Source organism: Lissotriton vulgaris, chromosome 6 (assembly GCF_964263255.1).
Source record: "Lissotriton vulgaris chromosome 6, aLisVul1.2, whole genome shotgun sequence".
Classification (NCBI taxonomy): domain Eukaryota; kingdom Metazoa; phylum Chordata; class Amphibia; order Caudata; family Salamandridae; genus Lissotriton; species Lissotriton vulgaris.
Window position 1 is genome coordinate 1,493,839,166 of NC_141694.1, and position 19,385 is coordinate 1,493,858,550.

Here is a 19,385-nt window from a genome sequence, read left to right on the forward strand (position 1 = left end):
GCCACTGGAATTATGCTGCTGGAAAGGGCCAAATTATGCAGCAGGATTGAATAAATTATGCTGAAAAAAAGCTAATTTATGCAGCATAATGGGGCACACTTTGTAATAGTATTATTTTGTTATTTAGGCAGGTCGCAAACTAAAATTAAGGCTGCTATATTAAATATGTTAACGCTTAAACCGTACTTAAGTAAAACTCATTTTGCGCATGCCCTGTATTTGCAGAAAGCCTGTACGTTTTCATATTCAGAAACTGTAGTGTAACAAGCTAAAGAACACAAGAGCCTGTGGTACTGCACCCCTTCCTTGCTTCTTGGATATTTTTATTGCTTAGGCTACTGCTGGGATATATTTTAGAAAAAAACATAACTAAGAAACATTGTTATTTGCAACCCCAATAGCTCTAACTCTAACATCTTGGATCAGCAGGTGCTTCATTTGCAAAAAAAGTAAGTGCCAGAGCCCTCACCAGGAGCCTGCTGCAACTTGCACTGTCCATTGCCCCTGCCATCTCAGCCAGCGACAGTTTCAACACGACTACTAAGCATCACCCTCCCAAAAATGCTAACATTCAGACTATTCCAGACCCCCAAATCTGTAAGAATGGCTTGGGCGGCAGGTATTAGCCATTTTTAATGTACATTGAATTAACAAGTAACTGTTGTTGTGCTTATTTCGAAATTAAAATGACAGCGCCACCTAATGGCAGACTATCATAAACACCGGTGTTGCCAATTAAGTGCCGGTACTGAGCACAGGAAACCACCGTCTCAAATTAAGCACTGGGGTCAACCCTTAGTCTCACTATTTTTCTATTGACCGTATTGGTGTGCCCTTCCATCTCACCTAGAATACATGAGAAACTATTTTTCATTTGAAATCCGTCAACAAGCAGCCCTCTATCACTAGAGTACTGACAAAAATCAATGTTACAGAAAAGAAAGAAACTCTCTTTAGGTCAAACCTACTAGACAGTACATGTGCTGTCTTTTGCAAGTGGCTTACCAAGAGCATAGGGGGGCTTGGAGCTGCCCATTACTTACCATTGGTTGTCTTTCCTTGTCACTCTCATCTGCCTACTTCTTATTCTTGTCCAAGCTTTCAGTCTTGTGTTTGTCCCTTCCATGCCACATTGCCTCTTTACCGTCTCTGATTCGGTGGCATTGCTGCTTCCATTGCTCTTCTGTAAAGCACTCCATTAGAGTGCATGTGCTTTCGAGGTGGCTCCCTCATGTCTGTTGCTCCCCTGCACTTCATGTTGCCTGACTGCTTCTTCTCACCCTCGTCCCTCTTGCCCTCTCCCTGCTGTGCTTCTCCCCATTCTTTCCCCCACCTAGTTCCTCTCTGTTGCTTTACCCCAACCCCCATGTTGCATTCACCCATGCTCCCTCACATTGCTTTTGCATCCCCTCCAGCCCTCCCACCTGTTGTTTTTGTTTCCCCTCCCATGTTGCTTCGTCATTCCCCCCCACCCTCCCCATGTTGTTTTGCCTTTTCAAAAAGAACAATTGATGGACAGAATGCAGAACAATGTCATACATTCACCCCAGTCCAGAGATCTGGGCATAAATCCATTGGTTTTTTGCTCCCCATGCCATTCCAGTTTGAACCCAGCCATATGCCAATCAGTCTTGATCCTGCACCCAATGGAAATAAGTCTAGCCCGAACTGCCAGGACAGGTCCTCCCTGGACTGGAACCAAGCATCCTAGGACCGGTTGTGGGGTTTGACCCCTCATAAGCCAGGATAGCTTGACTCCAGTGGCATGGAGAGCACGGGACCCGCATCCGGGCACACCCGTCCCACTCGGGGTGACAAATGCAAAATGCCCCACCCACACCCTCCCCTGTGCTGCTTTACCTTTCCCTCTAACTTTCCCCCCCATGTTGCTTCTGCTCCCCCTGCCCACTAGCTTTAAAAAAAAATGCTCGTTTTATTTTCTTTTAGGTTACTGATCTTACTTGGATTGGTAATTATAAAGAAAAAAAGAACCAGCATTATTTTGAGGGCATGCGCACCTACACACTGATAGGTGTGCGCACCCACGTCAGTGACTTTTGCTTGTTGTCTTTTTTTAATTTTTACTTAGCCACACTGCATAGCATCTAGGATGCTGTGCAGTTTGGCTAAAAAAACAATTGACAATGCCAGTAGGTCACAAAGGCGAGGCCTATTGGCTTTGCCAATGCTTGTTTCTGTAGGATGCAGTTGTTAAATGCTTTTGTCTGTGTACGCTCCCCACTGATGCCGGACAAAGCCAGTATGTTTGTATGGTGTGCACACGTCCAATCTGCACACAATACAAACTTCAACCCAATTGACTTTGCTTGTTTCATTTACGGGTTGCCTTTGCTCTTCGAATTAAAAACACCATTCCAGAGGAAGTGAGGTTAGTGGTTTTCTCAGCCCAGGAGCCATTTAGGAATTTGATCGATGGCTGCCACGGTGGTAATTTTCCCTTGCGACACACAATTCTCATCAGTGGAATAAAGAGGCTCTTAGTGACTATTAAAAGCAAGGCTGTATTTCACCCATGTGTGATTAATCATCTCTGGAACTGAAAGTGTGGACCCCTCGGGGATTCACAGGAGAGGTAGTTATCGGCCTTCTAAGTACAGCAGGGATAGGAACACCAACTCTTTAGGGACATGTTTGTTTGTTTTGGGAAGGTATTGTATTGTATTGTATAATTGCATTTATAAAGCACTTACTTCCCCTGACGAGGCGTCGAAGCGCTTTTTCGACGAATAGCACGCTACTCTGGAACCCATAAAGTATTAGTATTGAATTAGTATAGTGAAATATGAAGTTAATTTGAGTGGTGGATGGGTTAGTCAGTTATTTGGATTCAGAAGGATAGCCGAAGGATAGAAGAGGGATAAAAGGTTTGTATTTATATAGCGCTTGTTATCCTTGATGGGGTGTTGTAGGAATTTTATAGTGAAACAAATTTTTTTTTTTAAACACCTCAATGACCATTTAGCCCTTTACACTTTTCACTAGCTATGCTTTGGACATTTGTACATCATGTGTTCACATTTTAAGCAAAACCTGCTGCACACTAAATACAAAGTACAAGCACAAGAGATGTCTCAATGGACATAAAAGTTCAAATTTTCATGGACGAAGAAGGGGACCACCAGTGTTTCGGCTCCTCTTTTATTGTTCATGCATAGCCAGCCGACACGTGTTTCGTCGCAAGAAAAAAACACACTATTTCCGCGACTCCTCAGGGCTGTAGGTAATGGATGTAGAACCATAGGTCGCAGTGCCGGTGATAATTCCGACCCGGCTCTGCTCAAGACCGGGTTGAGTCTTCGTTAGATTATGTGCTTCGTGGTTCCGAAGTGGTGCTCTCTAGCGAGTAAGTGGAGATGCTTTTATCAGTAGTATTGCTTAATATAAGATATATAAGAGAGTGATCTCGTATTTGTTTCCAGGTGACCGCACCCGGAAACGAATACGAGATCAGTCGTACTGTTGGTGTTTTCTCCCCGAACTACGGGGATATATCCCTCAGAAGTCTCCACACTGCCCGCGCTTCACAAACGTGGACAAAGACGCAATCCTGAGCAATTTACATTGAATAAATATTATATTAAGCAATACTACTGATCAAAGCATCTCCACTTACTCGCCGGAGAGCACCACTTCGGAACCACAAAGCACATAATCTAACGAAGACTCAACCCGGTCTTGAGCAGAGCCGGGTCGTAATTATCACCGGCACTGCAACCTGTGGTTCTACATCCATTACCTACAGCCCTGAGGAGTTGCGGAAATAGTGTTTTTTTTTCTTGCGACGAAACACGTGTCGGCTGGCTATGCATGAACAATAAAAGAGGAGCCGAAACACTGGTGGTCCCTTTCTTCGTCCATGAAAATTTGACCTTTCATGTCCATTGAGACATCTCTTGTGCTTGTACTTTGTATTTAGTGTGCAGCAGGTTTTGCTTAAATTGTATACAGTGTGTCTCCTTAACACACTTTTGAGAGGTCATAGGGATTTTCACCTCACCTGCATGAACCTTCTGTCTAACACCATACCTCCTGCGCATTACCTGTGAGCAGTGCGCCCAGTATTTCCCTCAACCTAAAAAACCCTGTCCACATTTGTCGAAATCATGTGTTCACATGTCTGAAAAGTATTATATCCTCAAAAAATCTAATATGCATGGAAGTGTGATTCATGGTTTGAATGCGGGTCTACATTTTCCCCCAAACCTGTAAAGTTTGGTTCCAAGTACAATGAACATTGACTGGACCGCTCACTTTCATCCAATACTCACTTTCATCCATACAATCATCCTCCTTAGCATCAAATGTAGTTTGTAATTTACATTCAAGCCGCAAAAAGCGAAGATTTACTATTACTCATAATTTTGAATAACCTGCTATTTTTTTTTTAATTACAGCCAATTAGGAGAGCTTTGCAGTAATAGAGTATTGACTTGATAGTGTTCCGGGCAATGGTGATCATTTGTGCTTAATCTAGAAAGGGACAGATACAACATGGAAATTACAACTAGTAGTGCGATGTGGATACTACTGAGTTCGTGTAGATATCCAGGGACACCTAAGCATCCAACACTGCCCGTAAGTTACATCTTAGCTTTTCTGCTGGTCCTTATTTGGCTGCATAAGTAAGATTTCAGTTGTGCCTTCATTCAGGCTTGGTCAGCTTACGCTCACCCATTCTTGGATGATAAGGATCCTCTGACAGCCCAACACGACTTGCGTGTACACCTGGAAGCTTTGAGCGGCAATGTTCTGGTCAAGGAGCAGCTGATGAAGAGGTTGGTCATCGATGTTAAGCATTACTGGGGAGAGGCAAGATCCCTGCAGAGCTCCCCTGATGACGAAGGAGGCGATGGGATGAAGTGGCCCCCATTCCAACTTTATGATGCCTCCCTGTCAGGACCTGAATCAATTAGCTGATCTACCAGAAACCCCCTGCCACTAATTCTGCACAGCATTCATGTTGTTCTCTTTTCATTCCCTCTATTGTAAAGCGCTCTGCTACCTTCGGGTCTTGTTAGCGCTATAGAAAACGTCTAAATAAATAAATAAATAAATAAAGTGCAAGGCTTCAAAGGAAGTGGGCAAATCAAGCAGCATGAATGCCACTGCCTCATTATTGTTCAAAATATCTACTATCCCAACTGAACCTCTGCAAATGCTATTTCAGCCCCTCTGTTGTGGCAAAGCCTAGGCTTGTGGTCATCCAGGATGTTAATAGTTTCTAAATGGGCCTGCAGATTAATTGTGGCACATGTCTCTTTGATCTTCAGCACTAGATGCAAATTAGATATTAGTGGAAATTTCTTGGAAAGCATATTTTTCTCTCCCACTAATTCCATTTAGAATCCCAAGAAGTTTTTAGCCAGAATCTTCACCAATCCTACGGTTTCCACATTAGGAAGTAAGATGAGCCTGTGGGAGGTGCAATCATCTTGTGGCCTGTCCTATTTATGAATGAGCATTTTGGTGACCACCCTTAGGTAATTTCAGAGCACACACTCCTCTTTGGCTCTCTTGAACAGCTTTCATACATGTGGGCCCAGCACACTTGATTCTTCTTTAAGGAGTTAAATGGGGAAGCTATTGGGCCCATCTGTAGCTGATGACCGTGAGCTCTTCCAGTGTGTCTCCTTCCATAGGTTAGATATTATCACTGTCTAATCTAAGAAGTGCCCGCTCAGTCAGAATTTGGTCCAGATGTGTGTGTTTTTGGGAGGAGTACAAATCATGTAAATAATCAGCAAAGACCTGACTCATTAATGTGTTCCTCAACATCGCCCACAGTGTCAGGATCCGTTTTAATGCCATCCATCTACTTTCCTTCTTTTGCTTGTTCAACCATACTTTTAGTGAACCTGCCATATTTCCACATTCTTACAAATGTCTCTATTCCTAGATAGTATCTCTGGACTTTTCATTTATAAGGACCCAGTATTCTATATTTTTCTTTTCAATTGCTTCCTTACCTGCCTCCTCCAACATCCTGAGGGTGTAACCTTCTACTTACACTGACCCTCTCCTCCACTCAGGATCTTGACCTGCTGAGTTATCACCACTCTTACAAATGCCCAGCCCCTAAGAACAGAACAGTAAGCCACCTCTGACCTTGGAGCCTACATTCTCCACTAAGTAGTGCCTGGTCATTAAAGCCAAGCCTTCTACTTTTTTTGTATTTTGCAGTTCCCAATGATTCAGCCCTCATTCCTATAGGTCATGTCTAGCAGTGGTTCCCAACTCCATAATCAAGGGAAAGTTACCCAAACAAGACATTTGGATTGTGGAAGGTCTGCATGGACAGTCTATGTGCTAGAAAGCAATCAAAACAAGAAAATTAGCTCTTCATCCCTGAATTAAAATATAAATGGCTGTACTACATTGCAATAAGTAGTAACGAGTGTAGTAGATTAGAGTTGCACTGAGTAGAGTGGCATAGAGCAGGGCGGGTGGAGTGGTGTCGAGTGGAGTAGAGTGCCGTAGGGTAGAGTGCTGTACAGTACTGTGGAGTATGGTAGAAAAGATTAGAGTGGCATAGAGGGGAGTGGTGTAGAGTACCATGGAGTGCAATGGCATAGAGTAGAGTGGCATGGAATAGAGGGAAGTACAGTGGCTCAGTGTGGCATAGAATAGAGTGGTGTGAAGAGAAGTAGAGTGGTGTAGTGCGGAGTGTCTTAGGGTGCAGAGAGTGGCGTGTGGAGTGGTGTGGCATGGAGTGGTGAAGAATGGAGTGGCATAGAGTGGCACAGTGTGGTGGAGTGGCGTAGAGTAGAGTGGCATAGATTAGAGTGGAGTGGTGTAGACTGGCATAGGGTGGAGTGGAGTAGAGTAGAGTAGAGTGCCATAGAGTGGCATTGTGTGGAATGGCACAGAGTAGAGTGGAGTGGCGTAAAATATAGCAGCGAAGCGTGCCTTAGAGGGGCATTGTGTGGAGTGGTCTAGATTGTCATAGAGTACAGTGGCATGGAGCGGTGTAGAGTACAATTGAGTGATGTGGAGTGGAAAGGCATAAACTAGTACAGTTGTGGGTGTAAGTAACTAAAGCATCAATATAGATGGCAGATTTGGTTAAAGCAACATGAATAAGAAGCTGCATGCCTGTGTCAGTGATGTGGAGCCTAATGCCCAGGACATATTGTTTGGGGTCAAGGGCAACATATTTTCATGTGTATTTTGTCCTTGGGACAACTAGGCCCAACCCCCTGCAGCACAAACCCTTTGGCTACCAGTTTACATTACCACATTATGGTTCAGGGAAAGGTATTGCCTGCAGTTAAGGTAATATTTGTGTCCATGTGTTAATGCTGTTCAAACTTGTATTTATGGTTCATTAATGCAAAGCCTTTATTACTAGGGTGAGCACTCTAAGTAAATGTGGTAAGCTCAGTCAGCACTACTGACTGTGGTTCCAGTAAAAATGTGTACACGTTTTCAGTTTTCAATGTTTAGCAATATGAGGCTATGTATCATGCGCCCAGAATGCTCGCTGATTAGATGCAAACATTTGCAGAAGATTGAAAACAAAGATTGATGATTATTTGCTTTCAAAATAATATGTTCACAAAAAAATCCAAAAACATTTCACTACACTACTGTAAAATTTTAGGTACCATTTCTTTGCAGCACAGCAACATTTAGTAAAATATGTTGATGTATGCTATTATTTCCGAAAAATATTCATAATGGAAAATCAGCGTAACCAGTTTTAATAAGATTATGGGAAACATAAAATAAACAAGCATTGGAAAAGCCAGTAGGTCTGAAATTGTTGGCCAGCCTTTGGTTTTGCCAATACGTGACTTGTTTCGGCATGGTTTTTGTAAAACCTTTTTTGTTTGGGAGCTGCTGGGCCCTCACTATTATAACAAACATTGGCAAAAGCAAAAATTGTTTTGGTCTCAAAAAGCACACATTGTCACAGTAGTTACTGGCACTGAAAAAACTGACTGTGTGCTCCTTGTGAAAGAACAGAATGCTGTCACTCGCAGTGAAGCTAGCTGATAGACAGAGGGAGAGAAACAGAATTTTAATAAACACAAATGGTCATGGTTAACGCTACACCTGATTATAGGCCCATTTTTTATAAAGTCTCAAAAGTGCACCCATGTCCTTGCATTAAGTGCAGATATACGGCTTTCATGAATTCGCAAGACTTTACAGAAGTAGGCCAAGAAATAGTACTCCTAGAAAATATTTGTGAACTGCATTTTAGCATGAGCAAATATGCAGTTGTAGATTTGCTTTAAAAAATCTGAGTGTTTGCAAGTTCACTTTCCCTGCAACCACTTTTTTCCCCAATCTTGGAAGAAGTTTTATGTCTGCCATTCTCAGGAGTAAATTTCCAACCTTTCTCAGTATGGGAAAAGATTAGAGACGAGTTTGTGAAAACCCTTAAAACATACAAGTACTGGTCGATACTTGAGATGGAAGACGGCCCATTTCTACTTCCTGAGGTTTTATGGGGAGACTGCTTGCCGGACATCGCTACGGAGAATCAATGGCAAGTATCTATGGACATGTTATATAAAATAGTCAAATCTGCAAACTTAAGGCGCAACCATTTGTTTACAACTCACAGGGCATACTGGTCGCCACGCAGACTTTCGAAATTTAAACCCGGCTGTGTGGTGGAGTGCCCCAAATGCAGAAGCCCCTACGAGGACGACCTGCACATGTTTGTGGTTTGTCCGAACATCAGTGAGTTTTGGAAGGCCGTAAGTAATTACCTATCACAAGTTTTAGACCAAAAGATTGAGGTAAGCCCTGAATTAATTATTACTGGAAGATATGATTTGCAAAGTAAGGGCACCAGCGATAAAGCTAAACTTGTTTTTTATGGTATTCTGTTGGCCCGGAGGGAGCTCTGTAAACTATGGGTTTCTTCAACATCTCTTACAGTCGTGGATTGGTTACGAGTCATGAGACACACTGCCTACTTGGATACCTTGGATCAGACAAAGAAAATGCGTAGATTTTGGTTACCTTTTCTGTCACGTTTTGGGTGAGGGAGGTAAAGCAGGATGGGAATATGTTATTCAAAGAATAATAATCCAATGATTAAGGCCTTGGCCTATCTCGCCGGTATTTTCCTATCACGCAGGAAATAATCAGATAAGGTAGCGGTGCTCTGGGAGGAGGTCTCTAAAAGTTTCTGGCGGTATATACATACTTGCTATGTAAGAGTTCTTCCACTCGAAGTAGCATTGCACATGCTTTAGTCTTGAGAGCTGGCATATGAGATAAAAAAGCCCAGGGGTGGTACCGTTTATGGAAAAAAGGGGGGCGAAAAGGCTAATGAGGATACAAAAAAAAAAACCTTACAAGTTAGTAAGCTTGCACAGACTTAAAAGGGCATTCCAACCCTGGAACATTTGCTTACCATTACCTTCAGCCCTAGTATGTAGATCTGGGGAAACGTGGCAACATAATGGGATTGCCACCGTTCATAACCCTACTATGGAAGGAGCACTGGCATAATCAGAGAGACTATTTCAGAGCTCTTATATAATGAGATTGCTGCCATAATTTGTCGCTGCATTACGTTTCACAAAGAGACAAGTGGATTTTGTTACAGGACAAAGCGATTCATGAAGCAACCTACCCCATGAAGAAGTAGATATTTTATTAAATTCCATAACTACATATATTTATGTTTTCTTGCATCATAATCCACCTTTAACAGTGTAGCAAAAAATGTCTTAGGCTACTATCTCATCCACCTCCTTTTCTCACACAAACACACACATGCCCTCTTGAACCCCTATGTGAGCCAATGCTCCAGGCCAGCTCTTAAAGTCAGAAAATTGTTCCACCACTATTGGCTATCTGTGCAGAAAAGCCACAGAGTTAAGCACCTGCAAAAAAACACAATAAACAAATAACAAAATAATATATATATATATATATATATATATATATATATATATATATATATATATATATATATATATATATATATATATATATATATATATATATATATATACACTCAAGCCAATGCCGATAGACAAAAGTTCATCAAGCCCCATTCCATGAAAGCGTGAATAATTTTATCCAATCATAAGCAAGCATGCACGATCGTTATTGTAGCAATGTAATAGCTATGAACATTCACAGGGCTATCTATTATGCCTTGATCCGTTACATTGCACCACCCACATCATGTATTGGCAGCTCACTCTTCACTGGACTAGTGATTATCGCAGAGGTTATAAATAACCAGGGAATAAAGTGCCAAATGCATAGTGTCATGTTAAATATATATATATATATATATATATATATATATATATATATATATATATATATATATATATATATATATATATATATATATATATATATGTATATATATATATATATATATATATATATATATATATGTTTATATCTCCTACTGGTGGTCACCATTAGGGGTACTTATGGTTTGGACCTAGTTTCCATATGAAAATCTTTTTTTGCTCCTAACTTTGACAATATTTAACAAATCTTCATGACATTTTCAAAACTAGTTTGCCACTCACTTCTGCTGCTGTCTGGAAAGTTTTAGGGTGATTCGTCAAGCGGGGGCCGAGAAGAAGGGGGGGCCCAAAATGAGTGGTCCCCATACAGTTTTTACACACAACTATTGCCTTGAATCGCTGAACGAAAATACACCAAATTTGGCGTAAAGCTAGAACTTGGTCCCCAAATATCTCTTTTTGTGATTTGGTGTAAATCTGCTCCGTAGTTTTAGAGTTCTTAAAGAAAAAAGATTTATGTTTATCTAGGGACACAGAGCTGCTGAGATCTGATTGGCTCCCACCACTTCAACCAGGAAGTGGTGGCAGCTATCTTTGGACTCAGGGCTCGGCTCAAATCCCAAGAAAAATACAAAAAGCACGAGGTGCCAGGATAGGAATATCCTGACCCCTTAAGCTTGATGGTGGGGTCTCACAGACACGCTGTCTGGGGCCAAAAATGTTTATTTTTATTTTGCAGCGAATTTGCAGAGGATCCGCTTCAAAATTAAAAAATTTTAAAAAGTGTGGTCTCACATGTGTGTTTTTTCTTGCTGCCCAGGAGGGCCAGGTCCTAGGAGACTTCTTTAGATTAATACAGGGGAGTGCGACACACATGGCCCCCCTTCCCTAGGCCGATCTTGACCCCGGGGGTCCCATTTCTCAGGTTCCTGCCTATATTAAGAATGAGGAGTGGGGATGTGCGGGCAGGGAAACCTGTGTTTGCTATCGCTTGGCCGGAGCAATTTCAAAACTCTAGCCAAGTGAGAGCAACAAAGTTTTCTCCTTGCTGGCGGGAGCTTAAAAATGCTCTCTCCACCTAGGAGCAGACTTCAGTCTGTTTCCATTGCTTTGTTGGACAGTCTCCAGGGCAGAAATTGGACCAGGGAAGGGGCCAAGCAGCCCACCTCCCATTTTAGAATATGGCCAGACCCCAGGGATGGGTTCCCCGGTGCTAAAATTGTCCTAGGGAGGGCGTCTGTGTGCCCCCCTTCAAATTTAAAAAGGTGCTGGCCCCAGAGGGATGGGCTCCCTGGCGTCGAAATTGGCCCAGGGAGAGGGGCTGCGTGCTTCCCTCCCCCATAAATATAAAAGTGGGTCTGGGGAATGGGCTCCCGAGAAAGTTCGCCGAATGTGGGGATAGTGGGTGGGAGTGATAGAGATTTAAGGTGGGATGGCCTCTGGATATGTTGACCTTTGATTTGCATGTACGTCACTTTTCGTACCGATGTGGAATGTGCTTACCCTGGACTAATCTCATGCGATGTAATTCTGAATGGTGCTGTTTGTTTGGTTACATTGAAAACTCAATAAAAATTGATTATCACATTTTTTTTATAAATAGATATATATTCCTATATATTTTTTTTCCCTCTCTTGTAATGAAGGTTGGGAAAAAATTATATAGGTATATATATCTAAATGATGATATATATACCTCTTAATGATGTTCCGGCATACATTCTCCACAATGCATTGAGGATGAAATTCTACATTCTAACAACTGCAGCAAGGATTTGAAATAAAACATAATTGTGTCCAAACATGCGCAGTTGTATATTTTCATGGTTGTTTGTTTTCAATGCATTTGTGCAATATATATATTAGGGCTCCCAGTTTTATGGTATTTATGATTTTTAACATTTCCGTCTGTATTTATCCATATTTATTTTTGGCCATTTTATCTGTATTTATCCATATTTATTTTGTGGATTGCGTATAAATGAAGCTGTAAAACTGTACATTTCCATATTTATTCAACTGATAGACGCGCACTCATACTTTGATTTCTGTCGTGTTTTAGCTATTTAAGCTGCCAAATATTACATAACAATACTTCCACTGGTAAATGCTAGTAGTATACCACAAATGTAAATTGACACATGCCGTTATTTAAAGAAATGTCATCCTGTTTTTTAAATTCCCATGCTGTCCATCTGCTCAGTTGTTGGGTTATAATTCATGAAAGACAGCACAGAGAGTCAATTAAAAGAAGCACTATTTTCTGTATTTGTCCACTTTTAAAAATAAATGCATACAGATAACACATTGTTTTCTGTCTGCATTTATTTGTAAAAATCCGTAAAAACGGAAAACATGGACCTTATAAATAATATTTTTATTATACACACATATGTATGTTTCCAAAATATCATCAGTCCTCTCTCCAACAATCATTCAACAGTACCAAATCCGGAAGTCAAACACGGACTCCACAAAATAAGGCTGAAAGTTTCTTAATTCATTGAATACACTTTATTTACAACATGCAATGCCAATAAGGCTGATGTGTTTTAACATAACACCGTCCACTACATTTCTATTTCTATTACCCAGTGGTGGTTGCCACTGTGTAGTTAAAGGCAGGACCACGTTTCCATATGAAAAGCATTTTTTGGTTTGCTTATAATTTTGGCGATGTAGAATCTTCACAAAACTTTACAAACAATTTGTTAGTACATTCAGCTCCTTCTTGGAAAGTTTCAGGGTGATCTGTCAAGCGGGGACCAAGAAAATGGGATGAGGGGTCCAAAACTAATTTTCCCCATTCACTTTTTCCATTGGAAAATTAGACTGCGCTACAGCCAAAACAGCTGAGCGGAATTACATCAAATTTGGCAGAAAACTAGCTGTTGGTCCAGAAAGAATGCTTTTTGTGATTTGGTGTAAATCTGTTTAGTAGTTTTCATGATAGTAGGGTTAAAAAATATAGATATTTCACACAACGGAGGATCTGTGGAGCTCCGATTTCAAGATGAGGTCTGATTGTCTGCTACCGTGGAGCCAACCCATCTCAAGATGAGATCTGATTGGCTGCTTCCACATCAACAAAGATGTGCTGGCAGCCATTTTACGTAATTGGAGCGGAGTCCCCTGTGCTATAGCAAAGTGTAATAAAAAGATATATATATATATATATATATATATCCGCACTGTCCTTCTCACTGCGCCAGTCTGCAATCACCGACCCCACATATATATATAAACAAAAGTCCTGCAATGCGTCTCCTCACATCACCACGGAACAGATCTCCAAAACACCAAGGTTAGATTTTCAAAATTGTGGCTTTATTCTTCCCTCGCCATCGGCATAATATATATATATATATGGGCAAAAAAAAATTATTTTGTAATTGGCACCACAGTTCCGCAGAGTGAGCCAGGCCCCGGGGGGAACAGTAGGCGCATTGATGGCTATGGGAAGGGGGTCATGTGCCCCCCACTTCCACAGGCCTTTCTTAGGCCCTGGGGATCCCATACTCAAGGGTGGCATTTACGTGAAAGGGGTAGAGGGTGTATGCCCCCCTCCTAAGCCTTGGACCTCCCCACGGGACCCCACCCTCTAGGGCCGATCTTTAAATTAAAGGGTGGGGTGTTTGGCCCATCCCTGAGCCATGAAAGAAATTTAGTATGTTGTGTGGGTAACCTAGTTAGGACCAGGCCACCCACCTTAGGCCCCAAGGGAATGGATCCCCGTGGCCAGTATTGGCTCAGGGAGGGGTGCCATATGCCCCCTCTCCTTTTAATGAATGTCAGTCCAGGGGATAGGGTCCCGGGGCCTTTTGAAGCTTAGGGTGGGGGCGGACCATCCCCCTCCCAATCTTAAAAAAATAAATGTCCAGCTTCTGCCAGAACCCAAGATGGGTGCTGACAGGGGCCGGTGGAGCCGTGGGAGCCCTGAGAACCTCTCCCCTAGCCCCCAGTAAATAAAAATACAGTGGGGGTCCCGGGTGGGCCTGGACACCCACAATAATAATAAAAATTAAAAGGGGGGTGAATAATAATTAAGCAACAAGAGCTGCTCATTTCTTATTCACTGGTTCTAGCAAGGAGCGCTAGTGCTAGGGCTTTTGTCAAATAGTGCCGTGCTGCCAAGTTTTGTTGTAACTAAAACCTGACTGACAAGTTGGGTGAATTAGAGATGAGGCCGTGAAAGGTTGCTTGTGAATGAATGAGGAGTAAGTGAGGTTGCTCGAGGACACATAAAAAAGTAAGGAGAACTGGTGGAGGATGCCAAGCTGTTATGTGGTGTATTTGTATTCGAAATGACACTAATTGATAAGACACAGACAATTACAACTTGGAAATATGAGAAATGGCCTAACTGTAAGCTTGCAAAAAGAATGCTGCAACAGTAAAACCACTACAGTGGCATGGGGCAACAACATACTCAATGCCCTTTTTCTTTACAATGTTGCAGCTAGTAGTAACCAGTGTAGTTCTGTGTTCAGAGGTTGAGTGAGGTCGGTAGGGTGCCAAGCATGGATTCTATGTAGCTGCATTGCAACATCTGTGCATTGCACCGACAGTATTAAGAGTGCTGTGTGAAGAGAGCAAAGACCATTGTTCTTATGGAGACAGGCTTTCACAGTTAACATTCCTGTTTTGGAGGGAAAAGGACTACAGGTCGTTTGAGCGTATGGAAGGACCTAAACATGGAAAACAGAATCAATTGACATTGGAATTAATTTAAACAAATCCTCTAGATCCAGATGCGTCCCTACCTCTAGTATTCATCACTCTTTTTGCTTTCTTAGGTCTCCTCATGTTTCCACTTCATGGTGGATAGTAGCCCTGAAGTAGCTGCTGACCTCTGAAATACCACATTAGTGAAGCTTCCACTAGAGGCTGTGCGCTGCTTTCCACCAATCACTTACCAGTTCTTCACTCCCCTATTGACTCTAAGTTCTGCAACCCGGTTGGTTCGTTTATTTAACAGTCTGCTATTAAGAGTTTTGACAGACTTTTCTGAGCTTTTTGCAGATGGCAGGAATCACCCAACTTCTGATGTAAGGTCTCAGAGGCAAGCAACTTAATCAGACTTCCCCTTAGAGAATTGATGCTGATGTACTTAGCCTAATTTTTGCAAACTACCCTACGTTCCTTTCAGTTGTAACAGATTCCATGACATTCCTCATGCCAAAGACCCCATTCTCGGGCCTGCAATTATGGGTCAATACCTACCTTTTCTAAGTGCAGTGCAGATTTTTGGCCTAATTATGCATCTGGCGGTACGAGTACCGTCAGAGTCGCAGGGGCGCAATGGTCCCAGCCCAGCCGCTGCCACACCAGCGGTCCGACAGCCCCATTACAAGCTGGGCCGTCGATCCACCATTGCACCGCCGAAACTGCCTTTCCCTGGCAGTGGCGCTGTGGTGAGGGGCTCAGTAGTTTGCTGGAGGTGCTGCTGCAGCACCGCCATGCATATTACGAGTTTCTGGACTGCCAGCGGTGTAATGGAGGTTTTTCCAGGTGCATGGGGATGCATGCAGGGGGGCACAACTTGTGCCCCCCTGTGTTCATGAACCCCAGTTCCAGCTTTGCATGGACTTTAAGTCCATGCCATTGAAGGAATTGTTTTTGGCATTCCCATTGCAGTGCCCATTTTCGGAGGCACTGCCGTGGAACCACCAAAAAAAAGACCACCAGACACGAGGAAACTCGTAATTTGGTGGGCGGTGCCCACACGGATTTGGGGGTGCAAGAGCAGGCTACCGGCATGGCAGTCCACTCCTGCACTGCCAAACTCGTAATCGCCCTCTTTGTTGGACTACCGTACCCTTACAACTACTATTTGAGAATGCTCAACCCCGTCAAATTTAAACAATTCTTCTACACCGCTGTGACTGTCAGGGCTTCCCAGGAGTACTGAAATGTAACAACTGTTCATTTCTCTGTGTGTTTGTTTGTATTTTTACGTGTGTTAATTGCAACTCATCAGTGCGTTTGGACTGAATAACTGTTATTATTGTTTCTCCATCAGGACATTTATTTTTCCTATGGAAAAACAACTTCCTCCACAGCACCACCAGTACTTAGGGTGTTCTTCTCCTTTCTCCTTTCTCAATCTGAAATCAGATTTACTCCTTCGCTAGACTTGTTTTTAGGTTGGAAACTAACTGAAAACTACCTGCAGTTGTGCGTTTGTGGGCGTACACTCCTTTCAGCAGGTGTCCCTATCCTGGAATGCCCACAGCCTGCAGCTGTGAGATTTACTTGCCTTTAAAATTGCGCCAACTGGTGTAATGTTAAGTGTAAGTAAATCAATAAAGAGTGAAAATTCACGTTTTGTCCACAACCTACATTTTCACAGTAAATTGTGGTATTTGCGCCCTTAAGTGGGGAGGAGTAATGAATATGCAAACCTTTGTGTGATTCTACTCCTCTCTGATTCACAGAACTAATCTGAGACAAAATCCTAAACTTGTTACTTTTGGTATTCACAGAAGGCACTTACTACTTTTGGTTAAACTTACTACTTTTGGTTAAACTCACTAATTTTAGTTAAACTCACTACTTTTGGTATTCACAGAAGGCATTTAGTAGTAGTAAAGTTAGTTTACCACTAGTAAATGCCTTCTGTGAATACCAAAAGTAGTAAGTTTAACCAAAAGTAGTAAGTGCCTTCTGTGAATACCAAATATAGTAAGTTTAAGATTTTGTCTCAGATTAGTTCTGTGAATCGGGGCCAGTGTGTCCTGCCTGCCTCGCTGTTTTCTGGTCAGTAAATGTTTTAGTATCGGTGTCTCATTTGTTTTTCTGTATCCAAGTCATGCTTAACACCACTGCTTCTTTCCTGAACTGTGCAACAGTGTTAGTTTATTCATCCGCTTTAATAGGTTTCCTTCTGCAATCCTAAGCCCATCATGATTCACTACCTGCCCTTTTCCTTCTGCCGATATATTCAAGAAACCACGTTTTCTACATTTTTTTCAAGTTGCCTTTGAATTACTTCCCTTTGCTCAAATGTATGTATATCCCTTAAAAGTACCTTTTTGCCTGAGTTCTTAAAAACATAAGAGCACAGTCGGATGTATTGTTAATCATGGGTGCCCTTAATGAGTGAACACAGGAAGGGCCCTGTAAACACGTCTGTTCAAACTGTTATTATTTGTATTGCTGTTCTTCAGGTGATAAAACTCTGTGAAACTACTTTGATGGCTCACATATTGAATCCATGCTTTCTTTGTTTTGCAGCCTCGCTTTGCACCCGGATAAAGCCCTCGTGGCGACGGGGCAGGTCGGGAAGGAGCCGTACATCTGCATTTGGGATTCCTATACTGTGCAGACGGTCTCTTTTCTGAAGGATGTGCACACGCATGGAGTGGCCTGCTTGGCTTTCGACTTGGATGGACAGGTAGATGTTAGAACTGTTTATGTCATTTCAAATGCTTTCATGCAAATCAAACATCACCGCATCACAGCACCATCCGGTAACAGTCAAACAACTGCCTAACGCCACCGGTAAAACTCAAGAGAGCGGTGGAGACCTAGATGCCATACAGAAGGGAATCCTACAACAAACAAGGGTGTACACTCTGTGGAGCCTACATACCTGAAAGAACCACAGGGCATGGGCATCCGCAGAAATGTTTCCAAGGGGGGGGGGGGTGGGGGGGGGGGAATTTTAACTTCATCACCATCCTCCGACATGATTGAACACAAGTATTAAATACATTTAATAAAAATTCTAATAAGACAAAGAGCTTAAATAAACAAAGAAACCCATAGGGGGAACAGAAAAATCTTGTGAGGTGCCACAGTAGATGACGTTGAAACAAAAGAGGGTTCGGCTTGAGCGCAGTAAGGCTACGCCTAAACTAGTATGAAAACAAAACAAATGCCAGTACTGCTCTTGTTATTTTATCAAAGATACAAGACGCTGAGTGTGCCTTTCTCAGCTCCGTTGACCAATTATTCAGTCCACACCTAAAGTTTATGAGAAGGAATTTTATTTTCTACTTCCAAGAATTCGTATTTTCTTTTTACTTTTTCCAAAAAAGCTTTTTCAAATTTATATATACACCAAAGAAGGATTAAATAACATATACAACAATTGGGCAAGGAAATTACAATGAATACAATCTCAAGTGAGAATGAAGTGTGGGTGATGCGGGGGTTATTACAAAACACAACAAATATCCACTACTGTTCTCACAAACTTCGCAAGCTCACCATACATACTACAGTCATTCTACATAGAAACACTAAGACAAGTGAGGGAATTTGGTGGGGTTATGTACAAGGGGCAAAGACTCTCATCTACTATGTACAATTCGAATAAGCAGAAAAATCAAAGAAGTTCTATTCTACATGAAAAACAAAATCCAAAAAATATATACTCGATCAGATCAATTTAAATGCACTGTATGCACAACCTAGATGAATCTCAATCAGCCAGATGACCCAAGGTCACCATGGGGAGAAATTAAAGGATTATTCTATCTAGAGGGGTCGACGCGTTTCGAATCCCATTAATTCTTGGGATTCTCCTCAGGACCAGAAACAGACATGGATCTGTAAAACATAAAGCAAAATAGAGAACACTCAGTCAACTGTCTACACACCAGCGAGAAACTCAACAAATCATTCGGCCTTACACACACACTAGTAGTACCTGTCAGGGTTTCTTGAAGAATTCTTTGAAGAGAGCTGTAAAGAGGAAGAGGTGAGCCATAAATGACTGAATCAAAACGGAATGGCTGGAAAAGCGGAAAAAAGGGCGTTGTTCAACTTACTGCAACGTATTTTGTAGTCTCTTTCGAGAGGTTCACGTTTTTTCGAGTCTGATGTCAATCACAAGTTGGAAGCGGAGCCTGTAGTTAAGGGTCCATCTGTCAGTAGATCATCAAAAGCGTGTAAATGCGATTGCATATTACCGTCCTAGTTACCGTACTTTGTTTGAAATGGTGAATCATTCCCAGTGGGCTCTTACCATCCGCCGTCTCTGTCTGTGACCTTCGTTTGGCAAATGTATTGGGCGCCGTGTTGAGTGGTCATAACTGAGGCCATTTAAACAGGCGTCATCCAGGTGTCTAAGGATTCTGGGATTTGTAGTCTGTATCTTCTTGCTCTACAAATGGTACAATT

General features: G+C 42.1%; 1 protein-coding gene across 1 annotated transcript in view; it reads left to right on the forward strand.

Annotated features, from left to right (window-relative positions):
- EML6 (EMAP like 6) overlaps window positions 1–19,385 on the forward strand; it is a 748,837-nt gene that overhangs the window by 126,465 nt on the left and 602,987 nt on the right. The window contains exon 2 of the mRNA XM_086927650.1: window positions 17,493–17,652. Coding sequence (XP_086783776.1) covers window positions 17,493–17,652 — 160 coding nt within the window. The remainder of the gene's footprint in view (window positions 1–17,492; window positions 17,653–19,385) is intronic.